Source organism: Plectropomus leopardus, chromosome 15 (assembly GCF_008729295.1).
Source record: "Plectropomus leopardus isolate mb chromosome 15, YSFRI_Pleo_2.0, whole genome shotgun sequence".
NCBI classification, from domain to species: domain Eukaryota; kingdom Metazoa; phylum Chordata; class Actinopteri; order Perciformes; family Serranidae; genus Plectropomus; species Plectropomus leopardus.
In genome coordinates, this window is record NC_056477.1 from 32,200,793 (window position 1) to 32,217,504 (window position 16,712).

The 16,712-nt window shown below is 40.1% G+C and overlaps 1 protein-coding gene across 1 annotated transcript in view; it reads left to right on the plus strand.

The window, feature by feature from the left end:
• hydin (HYDIN axonemal central pair apparatus protein) overlaps positions 1 to 16,712 on the plus strand; it is a 143,651-nt gene that overhangs the window by 106,044 nt on the left and 20,895 nt on the right. The window contains 11 exon segments of the mRNA XM_042502646.1: positions 2,345 to 2,549; positions 3,805 to 4,037; positions 4,145 to 4,293; positions 4,435 to 4,636; positions 5,224 to 5,332; positions 9,684 to 9,923; positions 10,118 to 10,266; positions 14,415 to 14,639; positions 14,727 to 14,887; positions 15,129 to 15,223; positions 16,048 to 16,273. Of these exon segments, the coding sequence (XP_042358580.1) occupies positions 2,345 to 2,549; positions 3,805 to 4,037; positions 4,145 to 4,293; positions 4,435 to 4,636; positions 5,224 to 5,332; positions 9,684 to 9,923; positions 10,118 to 10,266; positions 14,415 to 14,639; positions 14,727 to 14,887; positions 15,129 to 15,223; positions 16,048 to 16,273 (1,994 nt within the window).

Below are 16,712 nucleotides of genomic sequence, written 5' to 3' on the forward strand. Positions count from 1 at the left end.
GCTGGGAAATAATGTTAGACGAAATGTTGTTGTTTTTAAAAATAATAATCCTACAAGATCACCTGTCACCTAACCTCATTCACAAACAACAAAGCAAACAAAGTATATGCATAAAATTGTGCTTAAACCATACACACAAACATTTCATGCACAAATCTGGGATTTATCAATGTTTTCTTACCTGAATCCGTTAGTATTCTGTGAACAAATTTAGATTTAACTAAGCCAAAGCCTGGCTGTCTTAGAAAATATAATCACACACCTTTAACTAAATGCATACAATACTAAAATCACATTCGTTAAAAAAAGGCTTTAGTAGACAACAATATTTAAAACTGTTAATTTACTGATGCATGCACTTATTTGATACCCTTTTATCCTTATCAGTAATGGTGATAATGAAAATATTCCACAATAAAAGCAGAGTGTTCCAGTCCAGTTTAAAATGGAATAAATGCTGATGCTAATGCCATATTGAAAAAGACCAGTTTTGGTTTTCATAAAAAATTATGTATGTATTCATGGCAACTCCAACTAATAATTGGTGACATTATTATCATTATTATTATTATTATTATTATTATTATTATTATTATTGTTGTTGTTGTTGTTGTTGTTGTTGTTATTGTTGTTATTGTTATTATTATTAATAACAGGCATCCAGGGTTTATGACAGATGATCTGATCTACCTCCAAGCAGGTGTTAACATGTCATATCGAACCTTGCTGGTGTATTTTGCAGTCTGTGTATTCAACAGAGTTGCATCAGAGGCCAGCATGTTTGTAGGAAGTGAGGGACGGCTTATCAGATGGTTCTGACTGCCGTTACTTTCACACACACTCACTAACGGTCTGATCCAGCTGTGTCAGGGTCTTAATATGTGCAAAGAAACAACTTCATTGCTTTCTCCAAGATACACCTTGAGGCAATGGGGGCGTGGCAGTATTCTGACTGCATATAGCACCTGTCAATTAAGAATGATTCTGACTCACCAGCATATGCACAGTGGTGAGAAAAATGAGGTGATGCACAGGTGTCATGAATCTTATGGTAATTTTGCGTGAGTGCTTATTTTGTGCAGAGTAAGAACCTTTTTACGCACATATTGAATGAGGCTATGGATGAAAGAGGGTGTCAGACTATAGTCTTTTAGTCTTTTTAAAGGCTTCTAGTGTATAGAAGACAATCTACCTACCAACCTACCAACCTTCATACCTTCCTGAAACTTCACCGGAGTAATGAGTGTATGATGGTATTTGTGTGCCCCAGATACACATTTTCTAAAGAAAAACAGATATTTTTTGCAGCACACTGTAACGTGTTAAACACAGGCCACTGTGTAACTGTTGGAACTGAGCCATCAATAATATTGTTAGTTCCAAGTCAAATGTCTGCTGTGAAGAATTGGAAAACAATAAATAAAAAACAGTGATCTGTGGAGCGTTTGGATTTGCAAGGTATATTCAGAAAAAAATGTACAAGGTAGAAGGTAGAATGTAGATGAGTTGATTAAAACCACCAGCTTCTATGAAAATTCCATCCAGTTGCTCGGTTATGTTGTTGCTGGTGGCATCATTAAATTCCTGCAGTGAATGTTTTGAATTTGCATCAGAGTCTTGTGTCCTTATGGCTCCCATGAGTCAGTCCAGTGCAACAGCTTGATGTGGGATGTTAGGGGTTTAACCATGTCTCTCTGAAGAGCAGTCTCTAATTTCCCTTTGCTGAGTGAGCCACAATCGCATCTCATCTACTCCATTCTCCTGTGAGCGGACGTTAGCCAGAAGAGGGCTTGGTAGAGGAAAAGCTCTCACCCTGATGCCGGATCTCCTCCCTCTCTTTGTCCAGCATTTTCGGTTTCATTTCTCCCTTCTGGTCTGACTTGCCGCTTGGCACATGCCACCGGTGGGGATCTTCTCGCAGTCTGCTCAGTCCAAACCCCATACAACCGTTCCCAATGTTGATAAGTGCTTCTCTATCATAGAAAATTTTTTTCAACACCATGAAAATGCGTGCTTCAGCAGAAGCACGCATTTTCATGGTGTTGAAAAAAATTTAAAAATATATAGCAAAAAAGTAGCAAGGATTTGAGAAGCTACTGGCTGCTGCATATAAACTGCCATTGTCACAGCCAATATGACACAAATGAAAAAAAAAACAAAAAAAGTGGTCATCCTGTTGAATTCCATGTCAAAATAGCAGGAGAGCTATTTTTTTTGTGTGTGATGTGTGTAATTTTTCATTTGCACAACAAAATGTAATGCAAAAACATGAAAAGACAAATTCCATCCATGTTTTTGATTATAGTATTACCCACTATCTCTGATCTTGTTTTTTTCTTTGCAGAATCGCCTCACCATGGGGGTGTTTTCCGTGTTTCCCTGCACAGGGAGCTTACAGCCAGGCTGTCATCAGGTGGTGACAGTGGATTGTGTAGCTGAACAGCTGGGCTGCTGGAATCAGGGTTTGCTCATTGACATCAGTGACCGTGACCCGTCAGACCACCCTGACGGCATCCCATACAGACTGCTGGCTGAAGTCTGCAAGCCAGGTGAGAGCTGTATGACCTTATTCTGTCTGATTTCATTAATAAACCTGATGAAAGTTGTGGCTTGCTTACAAATGGCTCTGTTCCATGCATGTCATATAATGGGTTCTCCTGAGATCACTTAGATGGGCACAGGCTATTGCCATTCAGAAAAACAGTGCTTATTAGTGTTTCCATTTCTGTGTCCCTTACGAATATGAATCAAAAAGTCATATCATTTATTCAGTTTTAATTTTATTTATGAAGCCCAAAATCACAATTTACCCTAGAGGACTTGCAGCATACCTCTTTCCTTGGACCCTCACAACAGAAAAGGAAAAATTCCTCAAAAACCCCTAAGGGGTCAAAAACAGTAGAAACCTGTGTCAGAGCAATTGATGAGGGATCCCTCCTTGAGGACCAACGTGCAATAGATCTTGTGTGTATAGATCAGACAGCAACAACAATAATAGCAATAACAACTATTTCAAAAATAGAAGTTTTGACAATAATAGTAGTATATAATTGTATATATTGTATATATGTGTATTATGATAGTGGAGGTGTGACTTGGTAGTAGTTGTTGGCATCAGGCAGGACCACAGTAACAGTGGAATCACAAACCATGATCCAGGTGCAGCCGCAATCCCTGCGAACTTGCAAGACAAGGGAGATCTCAGTATATCATGGGAAGTCCCTTGGCAGACTGAGCCAATATCAACCTAACTTGGGGCTGGTCCAAGGCACCAATCACACATTATGCTATGGTAGCTGGCAGGTGCTACCCATGTTGCCAAACAAGTATAGAGCCTGACCACAGCAGAATCTGTCATTTCTGAACATGGAGGAACCTGGCCAGGTAAATGAGCAAGGGAAACTGCCTGCTGGAGATACAGGAAGAGGAAAAGGAGTAAGGATCTGTGGTGGTTGCAGTGAGGGGAAAGAGGTCTAGGAGCACAAAGATACAGAGCCGTCCCAGACAAAATACAGAGAGTAATGTGAACGATTCCTCAGTGTCTTCAGTCATCATATCAGTTTAGTACACCATATATGGTGTATTAAACACCATGATACACCATATATGGTGTATTAAACTGATATGATGATATATATATATATATATACATATACATATGTTCTGTTCCATCTAGGTTATGAATCTTTCATTACACACTTTAATTGAATGATCATAACAGCACTGACTATGTAATGATTTAGAGGGACAAATGTAGGTTATCATCTTAAACAAGCTTTAACTCTTCTGTTTTTTGTTTCCAAGGCATAGCGTTAGACATGGCTTCCATCTTTGAGGAACACCATCTGTGCCATAAGAGCAGTCAGCTCTCCTCTGAGCAATTTCGCAATGCTGAAGGCATTTATGTTCGGGATGAGAACAAGTTTATTTTTAACAAAGTCCAGATTGGGCGAACTTCCCAGGCCCGGTTCAAGCTCACTAACAACAACAAGGTGCCCTGCATGCTCAACATGGCCATCCGATATGTTGGTGTTAAGGTAAGGCATGCAAAGCTTTTTGGGTAGATGCATGGATAACTGTGCACAGGAGTATTACTGACTGTAGTAGGAGCACATTAAACATATTCTGTTTTCTTTTCTTACAGACGTCCCGTAGCATGGAGGTTTTTGATTTGTCTGCTACAACACTGAGCATTCCCAGCCTGTCGCACTCATTTGTAGTGGTCTCGTTCACACCGCAGACGATGCAGCTATACACTGCAGTGTTTGAGGTCACAGTGGAGGGAACCATTAGGTATATGAGTTCATATCTGTGTATGCTGCGCAAGTTTTCTCAGTGCTGTTTGCTTGTCCATAAGTTTCCACTGCTACTGCATTTAGTAAGAGAGTATCAGCTCTAACTTTGCCTTGCCGACCTACTGTTTTTTTCTGTCAGATCCAGAATGACACCCACATCCAAGAGCAACGTGCTGGAGTTCGAGCTAATGGGAGAGGGCATTTTGCCCAGTGTGTGTGTGGTGCGTCCAGCCAAGAGGAATAGCACACGAAGCCTAGTGCTGCAGTTCCCAAGAGTACTGGTAGGACACAGACATACCCTACCCCTGGTGCTTCTGAATGACGGAAGTATTCCAGCCCAGGTTAGAGGAGACATATTCCTTTTTCCTTTTTACTTTATCATAGATTTAACAATTTCATGATCTGTCCCAATTTCCTGAATGTGGTATCTCAAGATCGCCTTGTGGGAATTTCTCTAAATTTGGCACAGACATTCACTTGATCTCGACAGTTAACTCAATTTGGTGATCAAAGTTCAAGGCCAATCAGACCATGTATCTGTCTCATTCTAGTGAATGCAATATCTCAAAAAGCCCTCAAACGTCCACTTGGACTAATTAACTGATCCATGTTTAATTTTTTACCAGAATAGTGACTGCAGAACCTGCCATACTGCCTCTAACTGGCTTAGCCTAATATTCTTATCTTAATGACTTGTGCATGGAGGCATAATTATCAAGAATGTAATTCTAGTTTTAGCAATATTACACATTTGGCCTCACACAAGAAACTGAATACAAACATTTACTTTGTCTCTGTTTGTACCCACAATTTGTCAGTACAAACAAAATCGCTTAAATTCACAACACATGAACATAAGAGAGCAGTCAGCTCCCTTCTGAGTTAAATTGGTCAGTAAATATGCTTTGTGGCTTTGTGTGTTGGCTAGCTCAAGATTGACATGCTGGATCAACTTGGAGTGTTCACCCTCAAAGCTGCTCCTGTCAGCTGTTGCAGCTCCATCCACTCTGCTCAGCTCGATGGCACCTCTGATACAGGTACTACCTATCTGTGAAATTCCTCCTCACTTCCAGGAGTATTCCACCTACAAAACCAATTTTATATCTGTCACTCATCCTGTTACCTCGAACTTATGACAAATACTTATTTTCTTGTAAGCCTCCATGGTGAAGGAGGAATCCCAGAACTGAGAAAATTCCTGATGAATTGCCATATACAGCAACAACAGCAAAACTATATGAAAACATCTGTTTACAAGCTCTCACACAACTTGTGCAGTATAATCCAAGTTGTATTTATACAGTCAAAAGATCAGTACTTCCCAAACACGTGTTTACAGTAAAACCCTCCATTTCAAACTCTTGTGCATACAAGTAGCGCACGTCTTTATTCCTCATATTATTCTTCTTTGCCTACATTGTAACAAGGCAACTCTATGGGGCGCCAATTGTAAAGTTGTGCAAAAAGAAAAAAGCAATATTTCTCCACATTTAGCTTTGAAACAAACAAAAAGAGGTGTGAATTTTTTCTGTCATTTTTTATTTACAATATAAACAGCAATATTTGCAAACATTGTCAGATTTATTCTTTTGTGAAATATATGTTCAAGATAATGTCACTGTTTAAAATTAAATCTAAATGTTAAGTGTTATATGTTAAATCTAAGTGTTAATTCTTAAATCTAAATGTTTTTGAAACGGGTGGGGTTAGGACCCAAATGCAGTACACCGGCACACAGAAACAGTTGGTAATAACTTTTATTTATACCAACACAAACAATGTCCAAAGCAGAATGAGTGAGTTTCGTGTAAAGTTCGTTCTTCGAGCAGAGAGCCCTAGCACAGTCTCTGGGGCTCTGACGAGGAGAAGAGACGAAGCTTACGGCAACCGTGGTTGGCGAGGAGGAAGCCCCGTAGTCCGACGAGCCGGCAACACGTGTGGAGGTGCTGTCGAGGATAGAGCTGAGAGCAGTCCGCGAAGGCAGCAGTACCGATGGGGAACAGGCAGGAGGATTGTCGAAACCAAGCAGAGGAGTCGTTACCAGCAGAGCAGTCAGATTCCAGAAACGCCAAAGCAGAGCATGTGGTCGGGGACAGAAGGCAGGTAGGTTTACCGGGAGACAGGCGAGGAGAGCAGGTCGGGGACAGGCAGAGTCGGCTTCGGAAGCTCTGGCAGAAGAACGCTGGAAAGTCTCGCATGACGCAGTAGAACAATCTGGCAGTGAGTGAGAGTGCTGGAGAGGCTTATATGCAGGACTGATTGTAATGAGCTGCAGCTGTGAGGCAGGTGAGCAGAGCTGGCTGAAGAGATGGGCGTGGCTGGCAGGTAGAGTGGAGCAGAGGGAGGGTGAGTGGAAAAGTACTGGGCAGAGTGACAGGAGGGGAATGAGAGACAGGGGCCGTGACAGTTACGTTAAATCTAAATGTAAAATATGAAATCTAAATGTTATTCGTTAAATCTTAATGTTATATGTTAAATCTAAATGTTACATATTAAATCTTAATGTTATATATTAAATCTAAATGTTATATGTTAAATCTAAATGTTAAATATTAAATCTAAATGTTATATGTGATATCTAAATGTTATCTAGATTTAGATTTAACATATTTGAACCTATTTTTTCACGAAAGAATAAATCTGCCAATCTGGCAAATATTGCTCTAAATGTGATTAAAAATTGACTTTGAAAAATTCATACCTATTTTCAATTACGTTTTAGAGCTAAATGTGGAGAAATGTTGCTGTTTCTTTTAGAGTGCAAAACTTTACGATCTGCGCCTTATACAACTCAGCCACCAACAGTTGATTCCAAGATTTGGGCCGCTTTTGAAATTTGAGGTGTTACTTTATTCCATGCCCCAGATTGTTTTTTACTTTTGACAAACTTTTTAGTCTTTGGCCCCAACCTATGCTGACTCAAGTAACACCTCTTAACCCTTTAACAGTCACATTAAGAAATATGTTTAATTAGAAAAAAATGGTTAACATTGTGGGTACCTGACTCCTGAGTGCAACTCATCCAGACAGTCTGGGTAACTCCAGCATGAACTTATTACATGAACATATCATGCATCAAAATAATTTTTTTAACCAAAGTTGCCTTTTTTGTAAACACTGTAGTCTGTGGAGTATGTTTATAAAATGCATCAATTTATTATGAAAAAAACCCATTTTATTTAGTATAATGCCTTTTTAAAATGACAATCGTAATTGTAATATTATAGAATACTAAAAATGAAAGTAACTTAAGAAAGTAAACAAAATGAAATAAATACAAATAACAATAAATCTAGTGACTAGTAAAACTTTGTATGCCATATAAAACACATAGAATTTAGTCCAAAAAGGAATTTGGCAGTGAATGTCACGTTATGATCTAATGTGGTGTTATGCTGAGCTCAAGATAGCATCAGCTTCCGTTTACCATAATGGAGCATCTCAACCAAGTGGTCACGTGTTTTCAGCTGTAAAATAAGGATGCATTGTATTTGTCACATTTGTGTCATTCTACAAAAGTTTAATCATCGGGGGGGTCTAGAACATGGGACAATGGGATAAGATTTTTTCCGACTTCACCTTCCAGGGTTATTTAAAGTCAAGATAAGCAGAGCAATGTTATGGTGACCAATATCTTTGTTTTTTTTTCAGCTTTCAGACATTGCTGTCTTTTTACAACACTGTCACCCACTGAATAATGGATGAATAATGAATTCTCATTACAATGAATAATAATTCTCATTACACTCTCTAATCAGTGAGGGGTATGAGTTGGATCTTGTGGTTCTGCTGTATTAATTTGCGCACCTCATAGTGACTTGCACACCATTTTCCAACCCAATGTGTTGCCACATAATGGGATGCTCTTTGTTGTGCTATCTTAGCATTTGTTAATTGTGTTTCATATGACAGGTCTACAGATATTAGATATATATATATATATATATATTATATATATATATATATATATAAGTCATTTTTAAAAACAAGTTTTAAATCAAGTTTAAAAAATGAAAGTACAATTTGTCCTTAATCCTGCTACATCTTTGGTAGTGAAGGATGAGTTAATTAAAATCAGCAGCTACTATGAAAATTCCATCCAGTTGCTTCCATCCAGTGATGCTGCTCCTGAAATGCATTTTTTTAATTTGAGTCTTGTATCCTGTCGGCTCTGAACAAGGTCCACCCATCCAATACAACAGCTTAATCCGGGATGTCAGGGGTTAACCATGTCTCTGTGAAGATGTGTACAGAGCAGTCTCTGATCTCCCATTACTGAGTGAGCCTCAATTTCATTTCATCCACTTATTTCTCCTGCGACCAGACATTTGCCAAAAGGCTTCGTAGAGGAACAGTTCTCGGTTTTCAGTTTCCTTTGGTCTTCTGTCTGGTCTGACTGGCTGCTTGGCATTTGCCATTGGTGGAGATCCTTTCGTGGCCTGCTGCATTCAGTCCAAACCCCACACACCTTTTCCCAATGTTAATAAGTGCTTCTGTATTGTAGAAAACTTGTGCTTCAGCAGAAGGGGCCATGGAGCTGAAAAATACCAAAATATAGCAAAAAAGTAGAAAGGATTTGAGGAGCTACTGGCTGCTGCATCTATACATGCACTGCTGTCATCATTTATCAGACTTTAATCCTCTGTCTGTCTTCCTGTCCCTGTGTCCCTGTGTCCAAGGCTATTGATTTGGGCCATTAAATAATTTTTAGGCTATTTTATTGCTCTATATTATAACATTGTTGTTAATATTCAAGGGTGAGCCCTGCTCTCTGGAGGAGAGCCTTCATTAGTCTGTACAGTATCGTCCACCACTGGATTTATATGTGAATGAACTGCAATAAACTTGATCTTGTGTGCTTCGATTACCTTCTGTTAAACAACATGACCATCTGACATTTTATAATGCCTAGTCACACCAATGAAGTAATTTTGGTGAAAGTAATGCAAAAATAGTGCAATGCATTACTCTACATCAAGAGTAATACTGTAATTTAACTCAATACTTTAAAATGCAGGTAACAGGTGATAAGTAATAAATTACAATTTGAAAGTTACTGGCCCAAAACTGATCATTTGTCATATTTTGGTTAAGATAACTGGTCACCCGCCCCAACACTGCAGCACCTTTTACGAAACATCAGCAAACTGCCAGAATAAACCTAGAATTTTATTCTCTTTATTTATTTATTTTTATTTTAAAATAAATAAATAAAAAGACACTTATGAAGAGAATCACATGTATTTTTTTTTCACTGAAAGACAAAATTGTCAGTGATACTGTAGTTAAGCACTAAATCTCAAGAGAAGCTCAACCTGGCTTCTCTCCTATGCTCAGAGACAGTCATCCTCATATGTGTTATTGGTGACACTTTTCCTTCTCCCACAGAGCATCAGATGGCGCACACGGCTCTGCTGAGGTTGAATGTTGATGAGCAGGTGGAGATTGAGGTCAGCTTCTGCTCTGACAAACCCCAGAATGTCAAGGCCACAATGTCACTGCAGGTGGAAGACAACCAGTACAGCCACACCATCATACGAGTGAGCGCAGATGCTTACGAGGAAATTGTCTCTCTTGACAATGTCAGCAGATCATCGAAGGAAGTAGATCAGGAAGGTGATGAAGGAGGTAAGGAGACTCATCATGTGGTGGGAATGGAGAGGGCGAGAAGTAAAGTAGGTTTATTTATTTATCACAAAACTTTTAATAGCAGTCAGCCCCTGATTCTTCACAGAGGAATGCTCCAAGTGTCATGTTTTACTGATAAGGAAGCGTGTTTTTGTATCCTGCATTTTTCTACCAGGCCAATTTCTTTCTCACAGGTTCTCACAATTATGAATTGCTGAATTTTGGATACTGCCGTGTAGATCGCTGTTACAAAGAGAGTTTCACCATGACTAACCACAGCAGCAGCCAGGTGGTGAGGTTTGAATGGCCTCCTGCCGGACCCCATGTTGTCTTTTCACCACAGGTAAACATTTACAGGGACTGCATATATGGCTTTAAAAAGGGAGTATGTTTAAAAAGATTTTAATTATGGGGCCAGACTGTAACTAATAGCTAAAGGCATTATGTGTTCAGAGTATCCGTCTATCCCATTCTTGTGACCCTGATATCTTAAGAATGTCATAAGAGAGTTTCTTCTCAGTTTGCACAAATGTCCACTTGGAGTCAACCATGAACCGATTCAATTTTATTGATCATAAGTCAAAGTTCAAGGTCACTGTCACCTTGTCTGTCTCATTCTTGTGAACAGACTATCTCAATAACACCTTGAGGGATTTTTTCAAATTTGAAGCAAGAATTTGGCAAGAAGCAATACAATTGGTGGCATGGTGTAGTGGTTAGCACTGTCACCTCACAGCAAGAGGGTCTTGGGTTTGAACTCAGGTTGAGGTGGGGTTCTAGCTTGGGTGGAATTGGCAACTTCTTTCTGTGTCACCGTGTGTTTTCTCAAGGTTGTCCAGCTCCCTCCCACAGTCTGAAGATATGCAGGTTAATTGGTAACTCTAAGGCTGCCTTCACTTACGTCCTGCACAACATTTAGGAAACCACGAGAGGAGAGGGTTTTAAGAGACAAGTATTGTCCTTTCCTCTGAAGCGTCACATGAAGTGATGCCCATTTCTGATGACAGAAGCAGCTGATCAGGACCGCTGATGGTCATTTTGGTGACCTAAGCATTTGCGTTGTTGTTACATTATTTCACACATAACCAAAGAAAGTCACAAAACTTTATAAACTACAGCAGAACTATAGAACAGGCATTTTTCAGCAGCTGCTCTGCAGAGGAACCTGTCTGAACGTCAGCTTCCAGGTCGTTAATGAGGTCATGATATAATCATATGACAGCTTCTGGTAGAGTTCTGCACAGGTGTGTTTTAACGAGCTTCGGTTTAAAAAAAAAAAATGTCGCTCAGCAGAGGCCACTGACTGTATAAATATCTGTAATAATAATAACCTAAAATAAAGCTTGCACTGGAGCTGCTGCGTTCACTGATCTAGGGACAGCGTTGGGCCTTCACTGAGAGAGTTAATGCAATACTCATGATTATGATTGATGATGATCATATTGGGTGTTTTGTGTGTCCTCCGGTACTGGTGCCATACACACAGCATGTAATGTAGCAGCGCTACAGTTAATCACAGCTGGATCAGCTGTCAGTCGGCTTTAAAAGCAGGAAAGACGTTTGATGTAATTTAAATTTTTTAATTTTATGCATTTAAATTACATGTCAGTGAGCGAAAAGCCTGATAATACAGAAAGAGTTCAGCCTGTCAGCAGCAGAGTTTCTCTGTTTAACACCTGTACATAAAGAAGGCACAAGGTAGACTTTTTATTCATTTTTTAAATGTAAATAAAAATAAATAAAATAAATTAAATTTAAATCCTGCCACATCTTTTGGCATTCAAGGGAGAGTTGAGGAGTCTCACAGCCTGGGGCAAGAAGCAGCTCTGTAGTTTGGTGGTTCAGCAGCAGATACTTCTGTATCTTTTTCCAGATGGCAGCAGGGTGAACTGTGGCTGGGGTGGCTGCTGTCTTTCAGTGTCCTTTGGGCTCTGTGCTGACACCTCACTTCACTGAGGTCACTGATGCTCTGTAGATGGGAATCATTGACGTTCTGGGCAGTTTTAATTAAACGCTTTAGAGTGTTCCTGTCCTGGGCCATGCACGAACCATGCCAGTTTGTGATGTTTTCAGTCAGCATGCTTTCTATTGCTTCTCTGTAGAAGTTAACAAGGATCTTGCCTTGGAATTTAGCCATAGAAAGTGGAGCCTTGTCTGTGCTTTTTTAACCTGGGTGGTGATGTGTGACGACGAAGATAGGTTCTCAATGATGGTAATTCCAAGGAACCTATAGCTGTTCACCTGCTCCACCTCAGCTCGGCTGATGTAGACAGGGGTGTGTGTCTTGCCTCCTTCTTTCTAAAATCAACAATCAGCTCCTTGGTTTTGCTGACATTGAGCAGTATGTTGTTTTCTGTACACCACTCTGCAAGATTGTTGATTTCCTCCGAGTATGAACGCTCATCGTTGTTTGTAATGTGGTGGTGTCGTCCACATATTTCACAATAGACTGATGTCTGGGAGTGCAGTCATGGCTATACAGTATGAACAGGAATGCTAGTGAATGTTATTTCTTAAGATCACTCTGAGGGAATTTCTTTAAAATTAGCAGAAGCATCTACTTTGAGTCACAAATAAACTGATCAGACTTTGGTTGTTATTATTATCAATGGTCAAGATCACTGTGACCTTTGATTCTTCAGAAAGCAATATCTTAAGAATGCCTTTAGAGAATTGTTGGAAATTTGGCACAAAACGTCAGCTTGGACTCAATGATGAATTGATGTGTCCATTTCAGTCTCTTAAATATGATATCTTAAGATGGCCTTCAAGGAATATCTTCAGATTTGGCCCAAGCATCTACTTATGGTGCGTTTTCACTACATGGTACCGGCTCTACTCTACTCGCCTTTTTTGGTTGTCCAGTAGGAAAAAGTACCTGGTACTTGGTACCTGGTACCTGGTACCTGGTAACACCTTTTTTGGTCCCTGCTCTCCCTAGGTTACAAAAAAGCTGACCAGGTACTATGAGGTACTAAAAGGTGCCGTGACGGCATGCACGGAATACCCTGAACAGCGCAAACAACAAAGCTATTGTAGCGACCGCAGTTTTGTATAATTTTTTTCCTTTCCAAAAATGGCAACCAGAAAGATCACGCCGTGATCACTCGAGGACGTGCAAATGTTCCTCCCCTTGCTTGCCGACGAGAGGAGTTCGGCTCCCCTGAAAGCCTCCCTTGAGACGTTCAGGGGAAGCTCTAAAAAATTGTTCTCGATTATGTGATAGATTATATATTTTCTGTCACATAAACTCCTCCAACTGACCGACAGAAGGGACAGGGGCGGCTGTGACTCAGAGGTAGAGTAGGTTGTCTATAGGAAGGACAGCGGTTCAATCCCCAGCAATATGTCGAAGCAAGATACCGAACCTGAAAATGCTCCTGATGCCGCGTCATCGGAGTATACATGCGTATGAATGCTTACTACCTAGTAGGTGGCACCTTGTACGGTAGCCTCTGCCACCACTGTGTGAATGTGAGTGAATGGGTGAATGTGAAATGTCCTGTGAAAGCGCTTTGAGTGGTCGAAAAGACTAGAAAAGCGCTATACAAGTACAGTCCATTTACCATTACAGAGAGAGAGAGGAAATGTTACTGCTGGTGTTCAGCGCTTACAGTGGTATAAGTACAATCTTTTTCGCAGTTACCCTGATATTGACCGTGAGCTGCCATACACTTTATGAATGTGACATGTTTTAGTCATGGTGCGCACCAGAAAATGGGGCTCCCCCGAAAGCCACGGTGTAATTCGAACCCTGTTTGTCACGTTGAAACTGATGCCAAGGCAGTATCACACGCCGTCGCTATGACAATCAGCTGCACTGAGGCGGTACTATCTTCTAATGTCAAGTCAAGTCAATTTTATTTATAAAATGGAATGGAAAACGACCTCCAGAAAAGTACCCAATACCAACAGCGAATAGTATAGAGTAGAGTAGAGCCAGTACCATGTAGTGGAAATGCGCCATTAGACTTAGTAATTAACTAATTAAAATTTGGTTGTCAAAGGTTCAAGGTCACTATCACCTCTTGACAGATCCCCCAGAGTGAGGTTATTCAATCGTTATTGCCCCCTGATGTTTGTCTGCAGTATAGGTCATAAAGCCCACCCCTCCGTGTTAGTGAATGGTCATAGACCAAACTAACAACTTAAGGTACACGCCAAATAATTTTTTCCTTTTTCCTTTCTGGCCATTATGTCATATCTCAGGAACAGAGGTGGAGATATTTGGTCAGATACTGAACTGGTGACACTAGTCTTGTTCTTCTTGATGTTTTTTCTGGAAACTTTGCTGATCATAGAGATCTTCTGTGCTGCCAGGGGGAAGATGTGTGTGAAGCTTCCTTGGTTTCACAGACATGGATGTAAACTGTAAAAGCAATTTGACTGATGTGTGAAGGCATACAACCACCAGGCAGTAATTCTAGTTGTTGTTTGCATCAGATAATACTTGGTTCCATGTGATTAAAAATAAACTGCTTTTTCTTACAGGTGGGACACATTCATGCTGGTTGCTCTAAGGAGGTGACTGTTACCTTTTGCTCCAATCAGCCGGTGACTCTGAGCAGCCAGCAGATGACATGCAAGGTTAGTCAGGTGGATTTCCAGCAGCCGCTCGAGCAGGTGGTTGACTGGGACGATGGACAGAGAACGGTGCAGTGGCTGAGCTCTTCCAAAAAGGCTTCAGGAGCTCCACAGCAGTCTGGAAAGAATAGGGTAAACATGTTGACTGTGATGTGAAAGTGATGCTGAAAAGAGGGTTTACAACTTGAGTTGAGCAAATATGTATATGTTTGCATGCAGGTGATACATACAGATCCCGAACCCTGTTGCTCTGTGGTCGAGGGCTCCCAGTGGGAGTTGGAATTGCATATCAGCGCAGTTTGTGACTTTGTGAAGTTCAACTGCAACACAAACACCATTAACTTCAAGGATACCATGCTCTACCAAAGCAGGCTGCACCAGTAAGTCAGGTTCATGGTATTTGCAGTATAGAAACCAAAACCATACAAATAAATGATTTGGGCATCCAGAGGAGTCAGACACTTAAGATGATAAAATACTGATGATCTAAATGAAGCTGTGGGCTCACACTTGACCTCAGGTTGTTGGTTATTACACATCTTTCTGACACTATGACAGTGATCAGAGCAATGCTCAGTGAAGTGCTAATAATATTCAAATCTTGAGTGTGTTTCTCTGCAGACTGCACATAGAGAATTGTGGCACTGTTAAACTGGAATTCTCCTTCCAAGTCCTCATGGATCCAAAGGACAACAGTGCACACCATGAAGAAGAAGGTACTGTAGTTATATTATGGCATATCTTGAGGTCAGCGTTTGACAGAGCAACAGTGGCTCTTTAAAAAGTCTTAAAAGGCATTTAATTAAATAATCAAAAAATAAGGCCTTAATTGTTTTAAAATGTTTTAGATACAGCTCAAACATTATATTTTATGAATCATTTTTTCCAGTCTTGCAGTGTAAAATCCCAAAATAAATAGTGACATTGTTTCCTTTTAAATAAATTTATAGAATGCTTCTTGTAAGTAACATCATGCAGATCAGGATAGCAGAACCACCAGCTGCGAAGCACAGAGCAGGGATCCCCTGTCTGCTAGCTCGCTGTTAATGTACCCTAAATGACATGGGGAAGTGCCAGTTGAATGAAAATTGTCTTTTTAACAAAGATTTTACGGCATGGCGTTTTAAATCTTGCATGATGGGAATCAAGGCAGTTGAGTCCCACATGCAGAATTAGAAATAGAAAATGCAGAGACAATAACTGACAAATGCAAGCTCTGTTCAATTGCCATCTCGCCACAAGACAACAGTCATGTTTTATGTTATAATAATCATTTGGACAATGCTGTCCCATATTCAAAGTAATTGATGTTGAACCTTTGTTTTTTAATTCAGCTTTGGTGAATTTGAAATTGTTCTCAATTTTTTTCTGATAGCACTGACAGTGTCTTAAACTGTCATTTCTGTCTTGCTTCAAGTTATAGGAGCCCTGATTTCATTCATTATTTGCCATAATCTAATGTGATATACCTGTATTTTAATGATTTTTAAAATAGATGTTGGAGCTGTATGTAAATGTCAACACATTTTCTCTTTGACAGATGTAACGCTTACTTCTCGAGCAGGCAGCAGGTCAGCAGTGTTAACTGGAACCTGTCCTGCCAGTGCTCTGGCCAGAATCACCTCTCTTCTGAGAGGGAATCCTAAGCTCCCGCCCTTCAGCATTGAGCCCACGATGGGGATCATAGAGCCTGGTGCCATTCAGGATTTCAGCATTCGCTTTTCCCCTATGGAGATAGCCCAGTTTCAGGGCAGGCTACTCTGCAGGTGCACTAAATTATTTTCTAAATTTGTCATTTAAAAAAAAGAATAGACAAGTGATATAACAGTGAAGAAGTAAATATTCTTTGACAGAGCTTTGCCACTGTTAGAGGCTTGCTGGTTTATTTTTCAGACTCTAAACTGATTCATGCTGCACCAGAGAAAACATTAGTTGGACACCTTGTGGCCTGAGCCTGGAGTCATAGTGTATGGCATTAGCAGTGTTGGGAAGGTTACTTTTGAAATGTAATAAGTTACGGATTACTAGTTGCTCTGTTAAAAATGTAATAACTTACTTGATCAAAGTAATGTAACGTATTGCAAAAAGTTTCTTTTCTAAAAAGGGCACTAAAGCTGAAAAGACCTAATAACATAAGTGTATAAATATTGCACTCATATTTGTCTCAACAGCTTTGCTGACCCATTTTGAACTTCCATCAAAAGA